The sequence below is a fragment of the Andrographis paniculata genome, unplaced genomic scaffold (assembly GCF_009805555.1).
Source record: "Andrographis paniculata isolate CXL003 unplaced genomic scaffold, ASM980555v1 Contig10END, whole genome shotgun sequence".
Taxonomy (NCBI): domain Eukaryota; kingdom Viridiplantae; phylum Streptophyta; class Magnoliopsida; order Lamiales; family Acanthaceae; genus Andrographis; species Andrographis paniculata.
The window spans coordinates 2,133,704-2,157,729 of NW_026137380.1; the positions used below are offsets into that span (position 1 = coordinate 2,133,704).

Sequence of the window (24,026 nt, forward strand, 5' to 3'; positions counted from 1 at the left end):
AAAATTATAATAAATATTTTTATTATTTTTCAATAGAATATCAATTTTTCAATTTATGAGTCAACAAAATTGTTAAAATTATCAGTATTATTATTAAAAAAAGAAAAATGGTAATAGTGAGAAGACGAATTAAGGCAACCCGACGTCGAAACATATATGTGTGGTTCAGATCTCTTGCATGGTTCCGTACCTATCATGGCTAAATTAAAAATTAAATAAAATAAAAAAATTCAGACATGACAATATCAATATATCTATATGTATATAATATCGTCTTCCTCGCCATACCAGAAAACAAAGAATTAATTTGAATGGATTTTGTAGAATGTATTATCCTCTTCCTCGCCATCGCCTGGATTGTTGTTGTAGCTCTCACCGGGGCCCGAAAACCCTCCGGGCTTCCACCAGGCCCGCATCGGGTCCCCGTCATCGGCAATATCCTAGAACTCGGCAGCAAGCCCCACCGTTCACTGGCTACGCTCGCCGGAAAATACGGTCCGGTGATGTCGCTGAAGCTCGGGACCAGAACGACGGTGGTGATCTCCGCGCCGGAGGAAGCCAAAATGGTGATGCAGAAGCACGATTTGATCTTTTCCGGCAGGTCAATTCCCGGCGCCGCCGAGACTCTCCGCCACAGCGACTTCTCGATGGCGTGGCTCCCCGTCGATCACCAGTGGCGGAAGCTCCGGAAAATCTGCAAAGAGCAGATGTTCTCGGCGGCCAGGCTGGATTCCAGCCAGGGCTTGAGGAAGGCGAAGCTCCGGCAGCTGTCGGACCACGTCGGAGACTGCGCCGCCGCCGGCCGGGCGGTGGATATCGGCGAGGCTGCATTTACGACGTCGCTGAACCTGATGTCGGCGTCGCTGTTCTCCATGGATTTCGCCAAGTTCGATTCGGATTCGTCGCAGGAGATGAAGGACGTTGTCTGGGGCGTGATGAAGGGCGTCGGCAGCCCCAATTTGTCCGATTATTTCCCTGTCTTGAAGAGAGCCGATCCTCAGGGGATTCTCAGGGAGACAGAGAAATATTTCCAGAAACTGTTCGATATATTCGATGATATTATCGATAAGAGGATGAAATCGAGAAAAGACAAGAAAGACGACCTACTCGAAGCTCTGATCGATCTCAACCTCAGAGATGAAACAGAGCTGTCCTTGAACGATATCAAACATCTGCTGCTGGTAAGTAACTTCAGTTGTTACAAAATTTTTGTTTTCAACAAGGTTTTCCGACTTGTAAGGACTTGTATTGTTCTGTCAGGACCTGTTTGTTGCGGGCGCGGACACGACGTCCGGCACGGTGGAGTGGGCAATGTCGGAGCTGATGCGCCGCCCGGAGAAACTGTCGCGTGCCCGCGACGAAATCCGAGGCCTAATCGGAGAAACAGGGGAGATGCAAGAATCAGACATTCAAAACCTTCCCTACTTGCAAGCAGTGGTGAAGGAGACATTCAGGTTTCATCCTGCAGCCCCATTTCTGATGCCCCGAAAGGCCGAAACTGACGTAGAAATCAACGGCTACATAATCCCGAAAGACTGTCAGATTCTTATCAATTTTTGGGCAAGCGGTAGAAATTCGAATGTATGGTCTGATGCAGAGACATTCATGCCGGAGAGGTTCTTGGAAGGTGATGCTAGGAAGATCGATTATAGAGGCAAGGATTTCGAGCTTATACCCTTTGGCGCGGGCAGGAGGATCTGCCCGGGATTGCCGTTGGCGCACCGGATGGTGCACCTAATGCTAGCCACTTTGGTGCACGGGTTCGGGTGGAAGCTCGAAGAAGGGGTCAAAGCTGCAGAGATCGATGTGGATGAGAAATTTGGATTGACTTTGCAAAAGGCCAAACCTCTTAGAGCCATTCCATTGAAATTGTGAAGACACATAAATAGCGGAATGTGTAGGATATGATCTTGTGTTATTAATAAAAGGCTTAAGTATATTTATTATATTCGATTTTTTTTGATCATCCAAGATTATTTAGAGTCTAGATTCCGATCGACATTTTTCTTGTTTCATTACAATAATTTGTGGTGGCTTTACGTATCATCTCAAGCAATATCGTGTGATGAATCTTGGGTGCTGAATTCATCGACGATGGTTTTGTCACGGGCAGTGGCTGTCTGATTCTGATCTGCATCGATGCTTTTGCCCCACAGAAGAACATACATGCCCGCAATCACTACCGTTGATCCTAAGACACTGTCCAAACACAAAAGTGTAGAACGATGTTAGAGACACGGCTGGATAAGTCGACAACGAATGGGGAGAAAGGCGAGGCACCTTCCGAGGTAGACTTGTTCGCGCAACAACAGAATGTCGAAGACAGCTGCGAAAACTTGTATCAAGGGGCTGAATGCAGAGGTGAATACAGGTCCCTTTTGTTTCACACACCATGACATGACTGCATAGCAAATACCTGATCCGACGACACCCTGTAAGCAAAACATCGAACACAGTTACTGTCCGAATACGTCGTTGTAAGAAGTTCATGCTAGTCTTCAGCAATTCTTACACCATATACAACACTTAAAATCTGCAGCTCTCCTCCAAGAACCCATTTTTCTGTGTCTCTGGTGGTAGCGAAAGACAAGGCCGCCGACTGCGCTGCGCAGAAGAAGGACATGATCAACGTGCTCGAATATTGGTAGGGGAACTTCTGCCCGATCCTGGACTGTATCAAGAACCACGATGACCACGTGACGCTGGCTGCAGACAGGAGTGCCGAGCCGAGCCCAAATCGCTTCGGTCTATTGTTGTTCGATCCAATATGCTGCATATTTATCAGTGGCATCCCTTTATAAATTGATAGTATTGCAGCTCCCGCCGCACAGGTCATCGAGCCGAGCACCTTTGCCCTTCCGCTGCGGCTCCTAATGTTCAGCTTCTCCATTCTAAGAGTTAAAGTTTTAGGGATATGCATCATTAAATTATATTATTTTGTAGTCGTACTAACAAAAATCAATCAGCTGCCATTAATGGCTGTGGTTGTTGATCACTGAAGAAGTTTTAGTTAGTTACCGCAGCGGCAGCGCCAGAAGAAAGGTGATCACCGGCACCGTGTTGATGAAAGCGCAGGTGAATGTGGCTGTTGTGTAGTCGAGGCCGAGTAAGAATGTGTACTGTGCCATTGTTAGCCTGGAAGGATGCATTATTCAGACATGAATAACTTAGAGTGTGTAATGAATGAGCAGATTAGCCAAACGAACCCCAGAAATGCACAGAGAAACATCCTTCCGACGACACCGAATGTCAGCTTAGTCCAACTATTCCTGCAAATATGAATTGCTCCACAGACAAGCAGAGATGAAGATCAAGATCGAGTGCATTCGATACATGCAATCTATAAATAACATATACCTTTCCAAGAAATAGACGAAGGGGATCAAGAAAACGGTGCCAATGGATTGTCTGTACACGACGATGATGACATGGTCTGTCCCGGCATTCAGAGCCTTCTTGAAAAATATGTGAACAAGTGCTAAACCGAATTCAACTGCCACCAGGAAAGCAACTGCTCTCCATCTTTCGACAGAACTACTCATTACCAGAGGAATGTATATGTGTCTATTGTTCAATGCTGCCTTTAATACTGCTATAAAAAGACCAATCCCAATATCATGTTCGAATCAATCAATATTCTTATCAAACCAAACAGCAGCCTATAGAGTCTAGATCCCTTCATAATCTTCATTCTAAAATTCGACATTTTATAGCCTTTGAGGCCACACTGTGGGGAACCATTAGATACAGTCATACAGAGCATATTTTCTCTACACGCTATCATCAATTGAACTCGTGATTGATTGTAACAGTTCTCACACTGCAACAATTTCTTTCAATAGAAACACAAATGAGGTCATGCTGGTGAAGCATTAAGCATAAATGATAAATGTAAAGTAGATGATTTGATGTATACTTCATCACTGATTGACTGACTGTTCAGATAAATATAGCAGCATCTAATGCTTCTTTTGGAAGTAGAAGACCTATTCGTAATCGTCCCTGTTGAGAAACTGTATTTTGGGTAAGTGGGAAAGAACAATGCGTCTAATCTGGAGCAAGAATATGCAAAGCGAATACGGATTTGGGTGTGTGTGATCTGATCATTTCCTGATTTGGTGAAGTCAGTTCGATCACTTAGACAGGTGACCGACTCTTGTTGGGCTAGAGAAAGCCCAATAATTAGTAGGCTCTTTAAAAATGGGATCTTTTTAAAGATGAAGATTCAGTTTTGAAGTCAATATTTTACAGAGCTTGTCTGTACGCGGAATGGAATCGACAATGTATTGAACGTCGTCGGCAATAAAAAGGGAAAAACAAAAACGTTCGGTAATTAATTTCTGAAGGATCGACGTGGAAACACTAACAGATAAGCGACTCTTGGGTTACAGAGGCTAAAAATTGACTCACACAACTGCCCCATTTATTGAGTGCACGGACAGAGACACCGTTCTGAGATATTATCATCAATTTTAATAATCCCCCATTTGCAGGCGCGTCCCACACAATACCCTTCTCTTTCTCTTCGCAGCCAGAAATTCTTGCCTTGTAGATTAAGACGGCCTTTGAGCTGAATCAGCCCTTTTCGATAACGACGGCGCGAAATAATTCAAAGCTCGTAGTTGCTTCGTTGTTATTGTTTCCGTTTTAGTGGGTTCTACTTAATGTTGCGATAGTAACAGTCAATCCTTGTTTGGAGTTGAAGTGGGGTGGACTAGAAAAATCAGGGTTTTGTGATTTGGGGGGAATCGAAGAAAGGGAGCAGAATGGGTTTGATTTCGGGAATGGTGATGGGGATTCTCTTCGGGATCGCGGTGATGGCGGGCTGGAAGTACATGATGGCCCATCGAAGCAGCAAGCGTGTTGCTAAGGTTTTCTCAATTTTAATTTTACCTTACAGCGTTTGTGCCTCGGATTCGCTGAGAATCGCCGGTGTAGCTTTGCTGCTAAAGTTTTTCGATCGAATATTTGTTTAGCTTAGTTCTCGAGTCTTCAGTTTCCAGAATTTCGCGTGCGAATCGGCTGATGTCGGTTTGTTGAATTTCAGTTGACTTGAGAATGGTTTACTTTTTCTTATTTCATCTTTGTGACAATGAAATTCTATGAGATCTTTGTCATCTTTTAAATTTTTGTTTTGTGTGTTGTCTGGAACAGGCAGTTGATGTTAAACTGCTAAGCCAACTGACCAGGGATGATATCAAGAAAATATGTGGGGAAACTATTCCAGAATGGATATCATTTCCTGTATATGAACAGGTTAGACTTTAGAGCACTTCTTTGTGTTTTGGTTGATTAAGCCCTTGATTGTTCAACATTGTTTGTCTTAGTCATTCTCTGATGAATTCAATCAGCAAAGGTTTGGGGATTTCTCTGTTGAATATAAATTTAAGCTTGATTGGATTGGTACAAGCTATAATTGATTGACGACTGAACAATTTTGATACTGCATTTATTAAAGCCAACTAACAATTTGACATTTTCAGGTTAAGTGGCTGAACAAACAGCTGAGCAAAATGTGGCCATATGTAGCTGATGTAAGTAATCTTTTATGCTCTTGTGTCGTGCTTAGTGTTTAGTTTATGTTTTGGATATATGATTATGGTATATGGCTTGAATTTTTTCTACACTCCGGAGCGAGAGGGTAGTCGGAGGATTGTATCAAATTTGATACGAACAATTTATGTTAATGATGTTTTGAATAGATACTATTTTAAGCACTAAAGGAGTTCTAAAAGTGATTCTCATTTTGCATTATTTTAAAGAATTTGGTTTCTAGCTCTTTTTGCTAGTTGAGTTTTGTTTATTTTTTCATTGTTTTTGTCAAGTGATTGATACAAGGTTTTCGAGTGAGGTTAGTTTTAATTGCTTGAATGTTGTTTGATGATTCCTTTTCCAGGCTGCAGAGGCTGTCATAAAAGAATCTGTTGAACCACTCCTGGAAGAGTACCGACCTGCAGGAATCACTTCTTTGAAATTCAGTAAATTGTCTCTTGGAACAGTGGCTCCTAAAATCGAAGGTTGCAGCACTTGATCAATCATACTTTAGTGTTTGCGATATTGATGAGCTAATTATTTTTATACTTTCTGCATTGTAGTATTTGCATTTCCAATCAAGCTTTGGTCGGCCTCTTAGTTGATAGATGAAATTTTGACGAATCTTGACATAAAACTCGTGCAATTAGTTTAGTGCTGTTCTTGGACTTATCTGGTAGCATATTGATTCTTAAGATATTATTTTCAGAAAATGTGTTGTCTGAAGCTCTCTAATGTTTTATACTTTGGTTCATTCGGGTGCAGTTTTTTGTTGCATCTTACACCTATTCTATGGGAAAACTAATATATTTTTACTACCATTGAAATTACTAAAGAAACGATTTTTACATTGCATCTTTCATCTATTCTACGGTAAAACTATTATATTCTTACTACCATTGATACTACTAAGAAACGTGTATCTTATAAATCAACTCCTTGCTGTGACTTTTTATCAGAGATTATAATGCCGATAAAGTGTTTAATCATTATAGATATGAGATGCGCTGTTTATTGTTCTTTAGATTTATGTACATGTTATTTAGTTTGTCTCCTAGCACAATCACGTAAAACCCATGCAGGCATTCGAGTTCAGAGTCTTAAAGAAGGTCAAATCACAATGGATATTGATCTCCGGTGGGGTGGGGATCCGAGCATCATTCTAGCTGTTGAGGCTGCTCTCGTTGCTTCTATACCGATTCAGGTGCATTGCTTCATATGGTTCTGCTTGTTCTGGCAAAGTTACTCTTTCTGTGTTTTGTTTCTTTTCACTATATCTTATCCATACTCTGTCACAGTTGAAGGATCTTCAAGTTTTTACTGTGGTTCGTGCGATTTTCATTCTAGCTGATGAAATTCCTTGCATCTCTGCTGTAGTTGTTGCTCTTCTTGCCGAGGTACCTTCAAAGTCAAATACTGATTTCACTAGTATTTCTGCTGATGACTGTCATGTGGTTTGAAAGCGTTTTTTTTCAATGTTATTGGAAGTTTGATGTCAGTCTTCCAAATTTTTGGCATCATTGCCTGTTCAATTGACTTTTGTTATGAAGTCTTGACTCCAAACTGTAGTCATCGATGGTGCCACAGTTTATTTTTTATAATTATATTTTTGTTTAATATAGAAGCTTATGTTAGATAGATTTGAATGCTGTTAAGTGTAAACCCAGCTCGCGACTAGGTCTTTATGCTATGATGCTGTCTTTTTATTGTCTCGTTGGTTTTTGCTAACTAGGTTCTAAGAAAAAATATTTATTCTTAGAAGGGCATGTGATTAGTATATATGTTAGTATTTGAGACTTTATGATTTTTATCATCGAATTTGAATATTGACATCTTTTATGTTTAACATCTAGCACATAAAAAAAAAAAAACAAAAAAGAGTTTAGATTATTTATGAATGTTTGTGTTATTCTTTGCTATGGCGCGCTGTTGTGCTGCGTGCCGTATGTCATTGCCCTAGGGTCTTTGCACTGTTGACAACTATGATTCAAACAAGTTCTAGCTTGAAATATAGAAACACTAATACACAACCGATAATTCAAACAAACCCTTACCAAAGGAACATTATTTTCGAGTCTTGGTAATGAAGCTACTCATGGTTATTTTTGTTTTCCTCACCTGACTTTCAGTAATTTCATCTATGTTTTTCCATGTCTCTTAGCCGAAGCCACGGATTGATTATACTTTAAAGGCTGTGGGTGGAAGTCTAACAGCCCTTCCTGGGATTTCCGACATGATTGATGTAAGAATTAAGAGACATGCTTACTAGAACTGATTTATTTACCATTAGTGTCGGTGACTAATTGTTATTTTGTTTCAACTAGGACACTGTTAATACGATCGTGACGGATATGCTGCAATGGCCTCAAAGAATTGTCGTACCTATTGGTGGCATTCCGGTAGATTTAAGGTGAATGAACTGTCTGTGTAATTCCTTGTGTATCTTTTATTCTTTTTGATTGTCCTGCAATTTGTGGAATGCCATTAAATTGTACCCTCTAAATTTCGCAGCGAATTCCAGCTTAAGCCAGTGGGAAAGCTCACGGTAACCATTGTCAAGGCAAATGATCTGAAAAACATGGAACTGATTGGAAAATCGGATCCCTATGTTGTTGTGTACATCCGTCCTCTGTTTAAAGTCAAAACAAAGGTTATAGATAACAACTTGAATCCCGTTTGGAATCAGACATTCGAGTTAATTGCTGAAGACAAGGAGACACAGTCGCTGATTCTCGAGGTTCTTTAATTTGTATTATGTATTTCATTCGCTCGATGACTCTGATTGATGAAATGCTGACGCCTACACATGTGTACTGTGGAGCAGGTGTTCGATCAAGACATCGGGCAGGACAAGCGACTGGGCATTGCGAAGCTACCCCTGATTGAGCTGGAACCCGATACGAAAAAAGAATTCGAATTGAGACTGCTCCCGTCGCTCGACATGCTTAAAATTAAGGACAAGAAAGACAGAGGAACTTTATTTCTTCAGGTCCGGATTCTAGTCAGAGCTTAATCAAGTACAATGTTCTTCGTCTGGCACTGGTGATGAATTTGTCTGAATTTTCGATCAGGTATTGTACCACGAATTCAACAAAGACGAGCAGTTGGCGGCGCTGGAAGAAGAGAAGAGGATCTTGGAAGAACGCAAGAAACTGAAAGAAGCGGGAGTGATCGGGAGCACGATGGACGCACTGGACGGCGCTGCATCGATCGTGGGTTCGGGTGTCGGCATGGTGAGCGCGGGAGCGGGCATTGTCGGGACGGGGCTAGGCGCCGTCGGGAGCGGTTTCGCTAAAGCCGGGAAGTTCATGGGGCGGACCATCACGGGCAGCAGCGCATCGAGGCGGAGCGGCGCCTCGACGCCCGTCAATCCTGATGAAAATGGAGGCGCGAAGACATCGTGAAAACAGCAGCGATCTTGACTTTGTGATTGTGAGTTTCGATCTGAAATTTCTTGCATCGCATCGCATCGCATCACACTACACACTTCACTACACTACACTACACTGTCAGTGTTTCTTACATTTTACATATATGTAGAGTTGGATGACATTTGAGGGCACAAGTGTAATTTGGCATGGGCGGATGAAATGAATGAACGAATCGTGTCTTCTTCTTTCTCGTGAATCAGTTGAGTTGTACTAAAATGAATCGTTGTCTTGTCTACCCGTGAATTGGATTGGTGTTTGACTAGAGAGAGAGAGAGGTTTTCTCATTACATTACATACATACATACATACAAATATAAAGATAAGATGCCTCTGTCTGTCTCTGTCTCTGTCTCTGTCTGGGCTGGGCTGCTTGTCTCGAGGAATACAGTAAAAAATTTCTTATGCATATGATATGATGGTGTGGGAAAGAAAGTTATAAAAGTCAAACGCCATTTAACTTTTATTATTGTTTTAGAAATGAGATTATCAGAGCCAGAATGATTATAAAATGGCTCTGGCGGATGACGTCAAGGTGATATATTTCGCACGCGCGTACAGATGGCCCTATTTTTGTTGTTGTCCATTTTGACCCTCTGCTTTTGGGGTGACACTCACCTTTTTCTTTCACCCATTCCCATCCCATTAATGTAAAAACATTTCGAAGCAGTGCAGAAAGCATACAGGTAGGTCGCATTAACATGGAAATGATTTCAATTGACTTTCACAACAGCAGCATATTAGGAAATCAATTACATTGAAACTTGTTACCAAATCAAATACTAGTACTAGTGTATAATTAATTCCTTTAAACCCCACACCACGCATGAAACAATTAGATCATCAATAAAGCTGCCAACTTTAAATCAAGATGCCATCTTTAAACTACCCGTTGTTCAAACTTGTGCAGGTAGTTATTATTATTGCAAGAAAAAGAGAGTAATAAGAGCAGCAAGCAAGCATAGCAGTGAGAAGAAGACACACATTCTTGATTCTTGACTTGACCTCCCAAAAGGCAAAGTGCCCTTTAAAAAAACATTCAATATTCAGATTCTTTTATTTATTTATTAAATAAATAAATTATAATAGTTGCTTTGTGTACAAGAATAAGAATTGATTGATGTTACACCTTGCTCATAGTCAACTTGATGTAGACCTCCTCACCCTTCTTACAGTTTCAATTCAAGCCCCAATTTATCATCAAAACAATTCCATATGCCCACTAAAATGATAAATAAAATCCCTCTCTCAACATATTTTAAAATTATTTATTTGAAAGAATCCCAGCTTTTATTCTCCTTGCTGTTAGTTTTAAAAATCATAAATTCGTTTCACACAAACAGTAACAGAAACACTGCAAGATTAGGAGAGCCACCCACCAACGGTGTGGCCTGTGGGTGCACCGGGTTCTGAAGTCCAGGGAGCTTCCAGTTCCAAGGGCAACTGAGTGGACCAGTATTATACTATATGAGAACATGAAATGGTCATGGGAGCGCAGATTGGGGTTGCGTCACAGCGCTGTGACCGTAGCACTTGACTCACCAGTTGACAAAAAACACCAGAGCAGAGCGAGGTGCAGAGGAAGAGGAAGAAGACGACGACGAATCTCCATAACCAAAAAGCCCAGTTGCACTTCAACGCACTGTGTTTCACTCGTCCCTTTCTATCATATTTCCTTCTCTCTACATCCACTTTGCTGTTATATATATATATATATACATGTATTGATACGGCCGACGTTCATTTTCCCGTCAAATCCGACGTAATGCCGCCGCCGCCACCGCGCCGCCCGCACGTGCCCATCGTCCCGGCGGTCATCGCTGCGGCGATGTGTTTAGCCTTCTTATGCCTGTTTATAATTTTGTACCGCAAAATCACGCGTAAGAGAACCGTTCCTACGGATCTAATGAAGCCCCCATTTCCGCCGCAGAGATTCTCCTACTCCGCTCTAAATCGCGCGACCGCTTCATTTTCCGCCGCGAACCGCCTCGGCCAGGGCGGCTTCGGCTCGGTTTACAAAGGCGTCCTTCCTTCCGGGCAGGAGATTGCGGTAAAGCTCATGAGCGACGTTTCGATTCAAGGCGAGCGCGAGTTTCAGAACGAGCTGTCACTTGCTTCAGGTATCGATACCGTTTGTTGTCCGTACATCGTCTGTGTGCTCGGTTTCTCTACCTCAGATGGCAGAAAAGGATACGGATTCCGTTATTGTGGCCGTCAGAAGAAGTGGGGAAGGAGACGGTTGGCACTCGTTTATGAGTTCATGCCGAACGGGAGCTTGCAGGATGCTCTGCTAGATCGGAAATGTGAGCAATTGATGCAATGGGATAAGAGGTTTGCAATAATCACGTCTGTTGCAAAAGGCCTCGATTATCTGCACAGCTGTTGCGATCCTCCAGTCATTCATGGAGATATCAAGCCTTCCAATATATTGCTGGATTGCAATTTTGATGCTAAGATTGCCGATTTTGGGTTGGCTCAGGTGTTGACCAGAGGGGAAGAGACTGTGGCGGACATATTCATGGAGGAGGAGGAAGAGGACGAGGACGAGGAGAAGACTGAGAAGAAAGGAGGCGTTGGGGAGACTGAAGGTGTGGTGATGGAGGACGCTGTAGTGGTGAATGTGGAGCTTTCGCCGCCAGAGAGTTACTGTGTGAGGATTCTTGATGAGGAGGAAGGTTTAGGTGTGGTGGGGGAGGGGAGTGCATCGGAAGGAATTACTGATCGAATAAGTATGGATAGTGGAAGTAGGAATGTAGTTCTCGAAAGGGGGAAAGGTGAATCCGATTGGTGGTGGAAGCAAGAAAACATGAATGGCTTATCGGATTCGAAGAGAGAAGTAAAGGATTATGTGAAGGAATGGATTGGGAGTGAGATTAGCAAGGAAAGGCCTAAGAAGGAGGATTTGATCAAGTCTAAGAGCTCAGTCGAAGAAGGTATGGAAGTGGAGCAAACAAAGCCGGGGAAAAGGTTGGAGTGGTGGCCTTCGTTAGACAGGGAGGCGCTGAGGAAGGAGAAGAAGGACAGGAAGCCGAGGGAATGGTGGAAGGAGGAGTTCTGCGACGAACTAGCCAAGAAAAGTAGAAACAAGAAAAGGGAACTTCTTAAAATGGATTGTGAAGGAGAATTGTGGTGGCAGAGGGACGAAGCCGGCAATGGGTTGCCGGAGAGGAAGAGGAGGAGAAGCAGGGGAAGCCGTAGCAGCATTGACCGGTGGCTGGATGGTTTTAGCGGCGAGTTTCGTTTAGGAAAAAGAAACAGCCAAGATTTCGCTAGTGGCGAAATCCCCAAGAGCGGGGGCATTAGTAGCACGCCTAGTATGAGAGGAACCGTTTGCTACATTGCACCTGAATGCAGTGCCGGTTCTCCAGTATCTGACAAGTGCGATGTTTATAGCTTCGGCGTACTGTTATTAGTCATGGTTTCTGGTCGAAGGCCATTGCAAGTGATGGCGTCGCCAATGTCTGAATTCGAAAGGGCTAATTTGATATCGTGGACTCGGCAGCTGGCCTTGAATGGTCGTCTCGTGGATCTTGTCGATCCAAATATTCAGTCATTGGATCGGGAGCAGGCAGTGCTATGCATTACTATTGCCCTTCTCTGTCTCCAAAGATCGCCGAACAAACGCCCCACCATGAAAGAGGCTGTGGAGATGCTCTCCGGAAATTCGGAGCCACCCCATCTGCCGTTTGAATTCTCGCCATCACCACCGTCCAATTTTCCCTTCAAGTTGAAGAAAAAGTTCAGGTAACAACTAATTCTCCCTTATCCATTAATGCAGAGTGCAGAGCTTTCTGTTTTGGCCATTTACATATTTCATACTCTTATGAACTGTGCAGAGTCTTTTATGGAATACCAATTGCTTTTGAGCTTTGAGTGTGATGATGAATGGGCAAATCTTTTAGGAATCCCAAGCATAAAGTGTAGGGATAATAGTATCAGTAATAATTGCTCTAGCTTTTTAAGATTTAAGACATCATATGTATGTATGTATATCTATCTATACCTTTCCTGGGCTTTGGTTTCTTCCCTTTTATCCATTATCCATCTTCATGGGTTTAGAAATGGTGGTCTGCCATTTTTGGGGCCCGGGAATTATTGGTTCACTGTCTGGTTGCCAAACAAAAGGGGCAAGCTTTGTTCAAAAGTGTCATGAATTTCAGCATAGAGCAAACCAAACTAGGTCCCAATGTCATCAGAAAAAAGCTAATAATGCTTTCTTGTCATCATTCTTTTTAAGTGTGAGATCCTTTCCGACATTGCACAGATAATTATTTATTTGCACATAAACAGCCAAAGGAATGGCTGAAGCCCACACATGGCATGCCTATTTCCGAGATGAGATGATTGCCATTTTCTTGGACATCTTCTATAAGAAAGACTTAAACATGGACTAGGACAAATAAGAAATACTACAATACATTTGAGAATATAGTTTGATCATTGCCTTTGTCGTTCATTATCTTAAGTGGGGGATTCTGATTTCTGATTTTGCGTGCTGATTGATTTGATTCACACCCTCTTACATTCTTGCTATGGATTTGTCAAGAATTTGATTATGTCTGATCTGCAGCAGCAGCCATTACAGATGACAATCATTAATGGAAGAAGCAGCCTGCAAGTTACTGAACCATGTGTGCAACCCTGATGGTTATCCTACCCGCCAACCCGGATCCGGCCTTCGCCTGCTAGAATTTATCCTGGCTTGGTGGTGAGAGGGTTCGCGGCGTAAGGGATTGGCGGAGGTGCATGAGGGAGCATCAACATCAGCATCAGCATCAGGTTGTGGAGTGGATGATGGATGTAGTGTGATTTAAGACAAGATTCTGTGTGCTCAATGGCTGCCAGAGAATTCATCTCAAAAAAAAATAAAATTGATGAGATCCTCCGTGGATGAAAATAATAATAGTATTAACAATGGCGATTGGTGTTAGAATTTGGCTTGCGGACATATGAATAATGACTTAGTTTTTCTATCAATTCAAGCTTTTACATGAGACGGTGGATGCCCCCATTTGTATGCATATGTATGTGCAAATTTAGAGTACCTCCACTCCACTTGCACCTGAGGGGGCATGTGAAATTTATTTCTTCTTTGGTGCAGAGGAGAGGACTGATTATTTCTGTACTATGTGTGATTTTCGCTTGTCTATCCATTTAAATCATTCTTTTAGTAATGTTTGGAATTTAAATTTATATCATATCCTATCCCAATAGACCATCACCTACCGGACCGGACCGGACCGGACCGAAATGGACTCGACTTATGTGGCCCACGAGCCCCAAAGACAGGTCCAAATTCATAGTACGGATCATCTAATGAATCAGCACTGTTTAATTAAAAGAGTTGAACTGGTAATTAAATTTCTACTAAAAATGCGGTTAGTTATCGATAATTTAGGACGGCCTCTAATTCTATCTTCACCTGCTCAATAAAAAAAAAAATAATAATTAAATAATAATAATATTATTAATTAATTTTATGTTTTTAATTAAGATAAGTAATTAATCGCCGTAACTTTATTAGTATGAAGAAACAGAAATGTCGAAATTCGATCCCTACGAACATCTGAACGTCTCCCTAAACTCCGACGGCTCCCTCACCCGCTACGTCAAGCTTCCGACCTCCGCTGCCACCGGCGAAGCTCCTCGGAACCCCAGCGAATCAGCCCTCAGCCATGACGTAACTCTCAATTCCGACAAGAATACATGGATGCGAATCTACCGCCCCGCCAGGATCCCTTCCAACGACAACGCCGTCGTCCGCCTTCCGATCATCTTCTATTTCCGTCCCGGCGGCTGGATTCAGAGGAGCATTGCCGAAACTATCATCCATGGCGGCAACGAGAGGTTAGCCGCAGAAGTGCCTGCCATCGTCGTCGCCGTCGAGTACCGTCTCGCGCCGGAGAGTCGCCTCCCGGCGCAGTACGACGACGCTATCGACGCCGTCGTTTGGGTTAGGAACCAGGCGGCGATCGGGAACGACGGGTTTCCATGGATTAGGGATTTCGCCGACCGCACCAGGTGCTACCTCTACGGTGCCAGCTGCGGCGCCAACATCGCCTTCCAGGCGGCGCTCCGCCTGCCGGAGATTGATCTGAAGCCGCTGGTGGTCGCCGGAACTATTCTGAACCAGCCGTTCTTCGGATCGATGAAGCGGACGAAGAGCGAGCTGAAACTGGCGACCGACCAGTTCTTCCCGTTGCCGGTCCAGGACCTCCTCTGGGAGCTGGCGCTGCCGCCGGGGACCAACCGCGACCACCATTACAGCAATCCGTTTACTTACAGAGGGATGCAGGAGAAGCTCAAATCCCTGGGGAGGTGTTTGATTATAGGATTCGCCGGCGATCCGTTGGTCGACCGGCAGCAGGATTTTGTACGGATGCTGGTGGAGGAGGGTATCATGGTGGAGGCGCGTTTCGACGACGCGGGGTTCCACGGCATTGATTTGATCGATTCCCGGCGGGCCTCGGCGATTCACAGTTTCATCAAAGACTTTGTTTAATTTATGATTAAATTATACTCCTTTCGTTCGTTATTTGCTAATCATAGTCTCTACTTTATAATTACCTACTTTTTAAAATCCTTAAAAATAAAAAAAAAAATTTTAATATTTTATATTCTATTTTATACCCACTTTCAATTAAATATTATTATTCCTTAATGTTACATGATCCTAATTTTTATTTAAACTTACAAAAGAGACAAAAATTAACGCTTTAAATTAATGATCGGAGAAATCAAGGGTTCGCCGGAGAAGAAGGCGTTCAAGTTATCCATCACCATTCTGAATCCAACTGCAAACGCTTCTCTTGTGAAGCCTGCCCGGTGCGGCGACAGGACGACGTTATCCAGGCGGAGGAGCTCCTGCGGGACGGCCGGCTCATTCTCGAACACGTCCAGTCCGGCGCCGGCGATAGTACCTTCCAGCAAGCGCTTCACCAGTGCTCTCTCGTCGACGACCGGACCCCTTGCGATGTTCACAATGAATCCATTCTCACCCAGGGCGGCCATTACGTCGTCGTTTATTATGTGGCGTGAGTCATCCGTCAGGGTACAGCAGATGACCAGGATGTCGGAATGGGACGCCAGTTCGCAGGCTGTCGGGTAGAAATTGTGAGACGCCGACGGGTTTTTGGTTCTTGAATTGTAGGAGATTTTGCACCCCAACGATTCGAGCCTTTTCGCTACTTTTGATCCGATGTTGCCCAATCCCACAATTCCAACCCTTTTGTTTTTGAGCTAAAAATTTTGAGGTCATATATGCCAATTACTTATAATTATGAAGGAACTGAACTAGAAAAGAAACGAGATTAATTAATGTATAGTACCGTGAAGCCGAAGGGATATTCTCCGGCGAGCGGCCAGAGCCGGCGGCGGACGAAGGAATCGCCACCGCTGATCTTCCTTATCAGACCAATCAAGATCCCGACGGCGTAATCCGCCGTGTCCTCTGAGAACACATCGGCTGTATTTGTGACCGCAATTCCCCGGCGGCGGCAGGCTGCCAGGTCAATATGGTTGACTCCGGTTGAGGCCGCGGCGACTAGCTGGAGCGACGGGAGGTGGTGGAGGATGTCGTTGGTAATTGGGCTGAGGCCGGAGCAGAAAACGACCCTTGTGGACTGGGCGTATTTATGCAAGAAGATGTCGGTCGGGAGTGGGGATTCATAGGCTTTCAGAAGGTTGAAGCTATCGGAGAATTCTTGCTCGTATACTATGAAGAGCTGTGGGGGTCGTAGGATTAGAAGTTGCTGGCGCTCCTCGCCGGCGGCCGGTGGTGGTTCGCGGCGGCGTCGTTCTTGATCCATTTGATTGATTGTTAATCAGACAAAGATAAGCCTGCAAATTTGACTTTCTTTTTAGTATAAACTAGATTAACATTGCGTGTATGTTAATTAAGCTTTTTAAATTATTATTGTTATTAAATAAATAATATTTGTATATTATTAGGAGTTGCAATTGATGGTTTAAAATTTGAATTTCTAATATTGTATTATATTTTTTTTTAGCAAAAATAAAATATTTTTCTTTGTTTTTGTTCGCGTATTTCTTTTCCTGTGTTCTGCTAACAAATTTGATATCATACCAAATAGATTCCAAGTTTTTTTGGTCCATCTTCTCTACAACGAAAGAAGAAAATGAAGGCTTGTGTCGTATTTTTTTTTTTTTTAGAAGTAAAGTTTTTTTTCAAAAGTAAAGGTTTTTTTTTTGTTCGTTTGCAAAATGTCAAACAAAAATTCTTCAATTCAACCTGTAATTTCAATTTTCAAAGGAGAGAAGTACCATCTTTGAAGTTTAAAAATGAAGACTCTATCTCAAGAATTGTGGGATTTGGTTGAAATTGGATTTGATGACCCAGACCTCGCTCCTGCAGCACCGGATCAACAATTGCAGGAAAATCGTAAAAAATATGCAAAGACATTGCTACTCATCCAATCGGCATTAGAGGATGATATTTTCCCCCGTATTGCAGCTGCGAGAACATCCAAGATGGCATAGGATATTCTGAAGCAAGAATATTTGGGTGACGACAAAGTACTTATGATTAAATTGCAAACCCTTCGGCGTAATTTTGTAACACTAAGTATGAAAGAAAAAGAATCTGTCCAAGAATATATGTCACGTGTTTCTGGTATTGTCAACCAGATGAAGTGTTATGGAGAATTTGGATTGGTCAGTAATCAGATTGTTGTCAGTAAGGTTCTCAGAAGTTTGATTCCAAAATTTGATCACGTTGTTGCTGAAATTGAGGAAAGTAAGGACTTGTCAACATATAAGAATTGATGAGTTCTCTGATGTCGCATGAAGCAAGATTGAACAGATCATCTAAAAAACAAAAGAAAAAGCGTTTCAAATTAAAAGGGAGAGTTCATAGGGAAAATCTGAATTTTTTGTAAATCGTGGCACAACAGAGGTAGCTTTCGAGGACGAGGTCGTGGTGGAGGCAAGGATAGGTCTTCTGAACCACGCCAATTAAAAAATCATTTTCAATGCAAATATTGTAACAAGTTAAGGCATAAGGAGGCTTATTGTTGGGCAAAGCAGAAGGATGAACATAAGCAGACAAATTTTACCGAGCAAACCGAAGAAATAAGCAAATTATTTATGACACATTCATTGATATGTGGTGATGAAAATAAAAATATTTGGTTTGTGGGCAGTGGTTGCTCAAATCACATGTCGGGAAATAAATCTTTATTCAAAGATCTTGATGAAACACAAAAAGGAGAAGTTCGACTTGGTGATGGAAAGAAAATGAAAATTGAAGGAAAATATACAATTATTGTGAAAACAATTCAAGGTGATTTTTGTCTTCTTCATAATGTGCAATTTGTGCCTACATTAGCTCATAATTTGCTAAGTGTAGGACAATTAATTTCAAGTGGCTATTCAGTTAAGTTTGATGGTGAATCATGCATTATTCGTGAAAAAAATTCTTGTCAGATACTAGCGACTGTCCGTGTGATAAGAAGTCGAATGTTTCCATTGGATGTCTCTCGATCAGTGGGCAAAGCTTTGGTTGTTGGGAGAAATGAAGAATCAAATATTTGGCACTTATGTTATGGCCATCTACATGTAAATGGTTTGAAGTTGTTATGTCAAAAAAAAAAAAAATGGTGGTTGGATTGCCAAATATTTCAGAGATTGATTTTTGTGAAACATGTGTATGAAAAACAGTCCAGAGGTTCATTTCCTAGTGGACGATCTTGGAGATCTTCAAAGATCTTGGAGATCTTCAAAGTTCTTGGAGCTTGTACATGTTGATTTATGTGGGCCAATGCAAACAGAATCTCTTGGTGGAAGTCGATATTTTCTCCTGTTTGTTGATGACTATAGTCATATGACTTGAGTTTATTTCTTGAAACTCAAATCTGAAAGTTTCGATAACTTTAAAAAGTTTAAGGTTATGGTGGAAAAGCAATGCGGAAAAAGTATTTAGGTGTTGCGCACTAACAGAGGCGGTGAGTTCTTGTCTAATGATTTTATCTCTTTCTGCGAAAATCATGGCATTCGTAGGGAACTTACAGCTCCTTATACACCGGAGCAAAATGCTATTGAAAAAATATTGAAAAAGCTGTACAAAAAAATCAAAATGGAAAGAAGCTGTGGCAGAGGAGCTAAATGCTATTGAAAAAAATTCAACTTGGGAGTTGGTCGATGCCCCACTTAATAGAAATATTGTGGGCTTGAAATGGGTGTTTCGTACCAAATATAATCTGGATGGAAGTATTCAAAAGCATAAAGCTCGACTCGTCGCAAAAGGATATTCACAACAACATAGTAGAAACTTTGACAAAACTTTTTCTCCAATTGCTCGCTTCGAAACTATGAGAATTATTTTGGCATTGGCTGCTCAATTAAATTTGCCAATTTATCAATTTGATGTGAAGTCGGCTTTTTTAAATGGTGCATTGGAAGAGGAGGTGTATGTTTCTCAACCTCTTGGATTTAATGTTGTTGGCAGTGAAGATAAGGTTTATAGATTACGAAAAGCTGTTTATGGCTGAAACAAGCTCCTTGGACTTAGTACAGTAAAATTGATTCATTCTTTCATAGAAATGGATTCTCAAGAAGTGAGAATGAACCTACTTTATGTATAAAGAAGAAAGGTAATGGCGATTTCTTGTTGGTTTGTTTATATGTTGATGATATGGTATATCTTGCATCATCAAAAGCCTTACTTGATGATTGTAAGCATACCATGATGAGCAAATTCAAGATGACATACCTTGGGTTGCTAAAATATTTTCTGGGACTCGAGGTTATTCAGAGTGAAGATGGAATTTTTTTGGATCAAAAGAAGTATTCTGCCGATCTTCTAAAGATATTTAATATGGTGAATTGTGAAGTTGCAACCACACTTATGAATATTAATGAGAAGTTACAGCATGAAGACGGCACTGAAAAAGCAAATGCAACATTATTTCGAAGTTTGGTTGGTGGCTTGAATTATTTAACACACACTAGACCTAATATTTCTTTCTGGGTTAGTGTTGTGTCCAGATTTATGCATCATCCTACGAAACAACATTTTGGGGCTGTTAAGAGGATTCTTCCATTACAAAAAGATAGTATATTTGTAACGGAATTCCGTTCTTAAAGTTCACGTAGCTAACGTAATTCCGTCCCTAAAGTTCACGTAGCTAACATAATTCCGTCCCTAATTCTGTCTCTAATATCATTAGTAACGGAAAAAATGAATTTAAGAACGAAAAAAATCTTGTTACAAAATTGATAATTTTTTGTAGTGTTTGTTACATTGCTGGGACGTTGAACTTTGGTATTTGGTATATTCAGACAAAAAATTTCAGACTTGTTGGCTTCACAGATAGTGATTGGGCTGCGTGCATTGACGATCGGAAAAGTGTGTCTGGTAATATATTTAATCTCGGTTCTTGAGCAGTAACATGGAGCTCTAAGAAATAAGACACGGTAGCTTTATCATTGTGTGAAGCAAAATATTCAGCAGCAACTTCGACAGCAAAGCATGCTTTGTGGATTCAGAAAATTCTTACAGATTTGGACCATGAGCCGAATGAGGCAACACAAATTTTCTGTGACAACAAGGCAGCAATTGCAATTGCCAAAAATCGAGCTTTCCATGGAGGACAAAACATATTGGCGTGCAACATCACTTCATTCGACAACTTGTAGCAAATGGAACAATTGCAATGACGTTTTGTGAAACTAACGAGCAAGTAGCAAATATCTTTACCAAATCACTTCCTCAAGCCAAACATAATTATTTGAGGATGAGCATGGGAGTGACAAGCTTTGAAGCAAGAGGGAGTGTTAATTAAGGGTGTGTTCGTTTGATGGATTTTGACAAAATCCCACTATTCATCCAAAATATTTCTCCAAAAAATATCAAATCAAACATCTATTTTTTATTTTTTATATTATACTAAAAATTAATTTTACATTCAAAATATCATATCATCACCTATTTATATTACATCATACAACTATTCAAATTCAAAATTTTTACTATTCAAACCTCAACTCAAATTCCAAATCCCCAAACAAACACACCCTTAAGTGTTTCAAATTATTATTGTTATTAAATAAATAATATGTACATATTATTAGAAATTGCAATTATTGATTTAAAATTTTAATATTTAATAATTATTGTATCATATGTATTGTATCGTATTGTTTTAGCATAAATAAAATATTCTCATATTGTTTTTGCATTTCTTTTCCTGCTAACAGTAGTTAATTATTTATAATGAGACAAATTTGTTTCTCTTTTCCCCAAATTTGTCCCAGTTTATTATTCGGCCATTACAAAGCCCAAAATGGAGACATTATGGAAGCTAGTTAGGACAGATGATCAATGGTTACAGGAGAAATCAAGGGCTTGTCGGAGAAGAAGGCCTCCAAATTAGCCATCACCATTCCAAAAGCATCTGCGAAAGCTTCTCCGGTGAAGGCTCCCCGATGCGGCGACAGGACCACGTTATCCAGACCAAACAGTTCCGGCGGGACGGTTGGCTCATTCTCGAACACATCCAAGGCGGCGCCGGCAATCGTGCCCTCCACCAGGCGTTTGACCAGTGCTTTCTCGTCAACGACCTGACCCCTCGCGATGTTCACTAGGAACCCTTTCTCTCCCATGGCGGCCATCACGTCGTCGTTTATCAAATGCCGCGTCTTCTCTGTTAGGGAGCAGCAGATGACGAGGATGTCGGAATGTGTTGCGAGCTCGCAGGCTGTCGCGTAGAAACTGTGAGGCACCGAGGGCTTCCTGGTCCTCGAATTGTAGCAGATTGTACACCCGAATGGCTCCAGCCTTCTTGCTACTTTTGATCCGATGTTGCCCCATCCCACAATTCCAATCCTTTTGTTTCTTAGCTGAAAATTTTAAGGTCATAGTTTCGAAGACACAAAGGAATCTTTACCCCTGTTCTTATATATATATATATAACTGTAAATATAAATACCGTGAAGGTGAAGCCGACGGGAAATTCTCCGGCGAGCGGCCAGATCCGGCGGCGGACGGAGGAATCTCTACTGCTGATCTTCCTCATCAGATCAATCAACATCCCGACAGCGTAATCCGCCGTGTCCTCGGAGAAGACATCGGCGGTGTTCGTCACCGCAATCCCCCTACGCCGGCAGGCTGCGAGGTCGACATGGTTGACTCCGGTTCCGGCGGCGACGACAAGCCCCAGCGACGGGAGGTGCTGCAGGAGCTCGGCTGTAATTGGGCTCTGTCCGAAGCAGAAAACAGCCCTTGTGGAGCGACCGTATTTCCGCAAGAAAGTCTCCGTCGGGAGAGTGGACTCGTAGGCTTTGAGAACCTCGAATTTGGCCATGAATTCTTCCTCGTATACTTGGAACACTTGCGGCGGTCGGATCACTAGAAGCTGCGGCCGCTCCCCGGCGGCTCCCGGTGGCCGTTCTTTATCATCCATTTATTAAATAAATTAATAAAATGAATTATCTTCTCCATCCTAAATTCTTCATTCATCCTTAAAAATGATCTTTTGTGGTATCGGACAAGACAAGATGACCTTGCAAGTTTATTGGGCTGGGCCCAGCCCAGTTGAGAGGATTAGGTCCAAAAATACCTAATTCAGATTAAAGCACGGAAATGGAAGCAGTGCAGAGACCGAACAGAACCAGAATAGCAGAGCAGAAAGAAAGAGCAGAGAGATCCAGAGAGGTAAAGTGAAATCCGAATCGATTCGACAAGCAGCAAGGAAGGAAGACGTCAAATTTTGGATAGGGAGGGAGGGGGCCTGGCCCCTGCCCCTTGTCGAATCACGTTAGTACCTGGTGTACATGAACCTGCCGCCGACCGATCTACCCGTGGTATAATTGCCTTCTCGGTTTCGCAGTTAATCTGATGTAACGGATCGAGAAGCAATGACCGGCAGGCTTTGGATGATTTAGGCACTCGGCAGGTGATGGATGGTCGTCGTCATTGATGGAGGTACGTACAGACTGAAAACGAAAGCCATGATTAGAATAAAAACATGTGTCTTCTGGCTGCTGCAATTACACACACACACACACATATATTCCTAACCCTAATTTCAAGCCAGCTAAGGAATGTGCTGTGGTGTGTTGTATGAACATTGATAGATAGATAATAATGGATTGATAAATTACAGCAAGCAAAAATCTTAGGCAAGAATTTGCAAACATAGGAAGGAGGGATGGGATATATATATCATCATCAATAAGCTTGCCATGGAATTGAATTGTGTCAATTTATTTTGTACTTTTGATGTGACTCATATTTAAGTCTGTTCTGTGCCTCACAAAACAGTACTAGTTCTTTGATGAATTATCACATGGTGCTGTTATACATATATGAATATATAAAAGCCAAATCAATATTGCAAAATATCACGTGAATTAAAATTTAAACCAACTCTGTGCAGAGACCAGACAACTCACAACAGTGTGGTCTTATGTAGAATTAAAATCACCGGTCAGCTGAGTTTGGTTTGGTTTGGTTTGGTGCATGCAAATTAACACTATATAAATAAATAAATTCTTTATTCTATGTTCTCAATTTCTAATAAATAGTGGTCCTTAGTGCCATTTGTCCCTGGATCCAATCACACGTGTCCGCCTGGAATTGCAGTGTCTAATAAATGACTATACGTGCTTCATGCATTCAGCAAATCACCAGTGTTTCTTGTTCTTTGTTCTCAAAATTTGTACACTTTGTTTAAATACTAAATAAACAACTTCACTGTTTAATTGTAATTGTAGGATATTATTATCTGGTGAGCAGAGGTAGATGTGGAATGGAGGGCAGGGCAGGGGATGAAGATGAAGATGAAGATCAAGAATCAAGAATGAAGAAGAAGAAGTAGAGTGGTCCCACAATGTGAAAGCTCATTGCAGAGACAGACACACAAGTCTTTCTTTTTTCCATAAACAGAAAAAGGGTCACTTGAAAATTGGCACTTGGACCATTACAGCATTGCTATTTTAGGAAACCCCCAACCACCCCACCCCTATACCTACCACCCACCCTCATCACAACGCCTAGCCTTAGCTTTACCAATTTTTACCCCCCCTTCATTGATGTCTTGGAACAAC

At 41.8% G+C, this 24,026-nt stretch overlaps 7 protein-coding genes across 10 annotated transcripts; 4 read left to right on the forward strand and 3 right to left on the reverse strand.

The window, feature by feature from the left end:
* The first annotated feature begins 276 nt into the window (after positions 1-276).
* LOC127245972 (cytochrome P450 76T24-like) lies at positions 277-1,946 on the forward strand. Its single transcript, XM_051267145.1, has 2 exons — positions 277-1,181; positions 1,261-1,946. The coding sequence occupies exons 1-2, from the start codon at positions 312-314 to the stop codon at positions 1,873-1,875; spliced, it is 1,485 nt and encodes a 494-aa protein (XP_051123102.1). The 5' UTR covers positions 277-311; the 3' UTR covers positions 1,876-1,946.
* A 27-nt stretch (positions 1,947-1,973) lies between these two features.
* On the reverse strand, positions 1,974-3,607 carry LOC127245981 (WAT1-related protein At3g30340-like). Of its 2 annotated transcripts, none has more exons than XM_051267149.1 (6): positions 3,358-3,607; positions 3,207-3,263; positions 3,019-3,135; positions 2,513-2,891; positions 2,281-2,432; positions 1,974-2,199 (listed from the first exon to the last, which is right to left on the reverse strand). In XM_051267149.1, exons 1-6 carry the CDS (start codon positions 3,540-3,542, stop codon positions 2,049-2,051), a joined length of 1,041 nt encoding a protein of 346 aa, XP_051123106.1. In that variant the 5' UTR covers positions 3,543-3,607; the 3' UTR covers positions 1,974-2,048. The 2 variants fall into 2 exon arrangements, with proteins under 2 accessions (XP_051123106.1, XP_051123105.1); XM_051267148.1 differs by having other exon boundaries at positions 3,207-3,269.
* An 818-nt stretch (positions 3,608-4,425) lies between these two features.
* LOC127257207 (calcium-dependent lipid-binding protein-like) lies at positions 4,426-9,159 on the forward strand. Its single transcript, XM_051283621.1, has 11 exons — positions 4,426-4,871; positions 5,155-5,256; positions 5,484-5,534; positions 5,897-6,017; positions 6,615-6,736; positions 6,831-6,929; positions 7,694-7,774; positions 7,857-7,942; positions 8,044-8,269; positions 8,357-8,521; positions 8,604-9,159. The coding sequence occupies exons 1-11, from the start codon at positions 4,767-4,769 to the stop codon at positions 8,934-8,936; spliced, it is 1,491 nt and encodes a 496-aa protein (XP_051139578.1). The 5' UTR covers positions 4,426-4,766; the 3' UTR covers positions 8,937-9,159.
* A 1,329-nt stretch (positions 9,160-10,488) lies between these two features.
* Positions 10,489-13,954, forward strand: LOC127257036 (receptor-like serine/threonine-protein kinase At2g45590). 3 transcript variants are annotated; one of them, XM_051283340.1, is made up of 2 exons: positions 10,489-12,704; positions 13,531-13,954. In XM_051283340.1, the coding sequence occupies exons 1-2, from the start codon at positions 10,726-10,728 to the stop codon at positions 13,547-13,549; spliced, it is 1,998 nt and encodes a 665-aa protein (XP_051139297.1). In that variant the 5' UTR covers positions 10,489-10,725; the 3' UTR covers positions 13,550-13,954. The 3 variants fall into 3 exon arrangements, with proteins under 3 accessions (XP_051139297.1, XP_051139379.1, XP_051139464.1); XM_051283422.1 differs by having other exon boundaries at positions 13,534-13,954; XM_051283507.1 differs by having other exon boundaries at positions 13,537-13,954.
* A 545-nt stretch (positions 13,955-14,499) lies between these two features.
* Positions 14,500-15,462, forward strand: LOC127257382 (probable carboxylesterase 9). Its single transcript, XM_051283808.1, has one exon. The coding sequence runs from the start codon at positions 14,500-14,502 to the stop codon at positions 15,460-15,462; it is 963 nt and encodes a 320-aa protein (XP_051139765.1).
* Positions 15,463-15,595: 133 nt separating this feature from the next.
* On the reverse strand, positions 15,596-16,774 carry LOC127257294 (glyoxylate/hydroxypyruvate reductase HPR3-like). The gene is made up of 2 exons (XM_051283705.1): positions 16,289-16,774; positions 15,596-16,199 (listed from the first exon to the last, which is right to left on the reverse strand). Exons 1-2 carry the CDS (start codon positions 16,766-16,768, stop codon positions 15,669-15,671), a joined length of 1,011 nt encoding a protein of 336 aa, XP_051139662.1. The 5' UTR covers positions 16,769-16,774; the 3' UTR covers positions 15,596-15,668.
* Positions 16,775-21,183: 4,409 nt separating this feature from the next.
* On the reverse strand, positions 21,184-22,427 carry LOC127246055 (glyoxylate/hydroxypyruvate reductase HPR3-like). Its single transcript, XM_051267248.1, has 2 exons — positions 21,908-22,427; positions 21,184-21,818 (listed from the first exon to the last, which is right to left on the reverse strand). Exons 1-2 carry the CDS (start codon positions 22,379-22,381, stop codon positions 21,285-21,287), a joined length of 1,008 nt encoding a protein of 335 aa, XP_051123205.1. The 5' UTR covers positions 22,382-22,427; the 3' UTR covers positions 21,184-21,284.
* Positions 22,428-24,026: the final 1,599 nt, after the last annotated feature.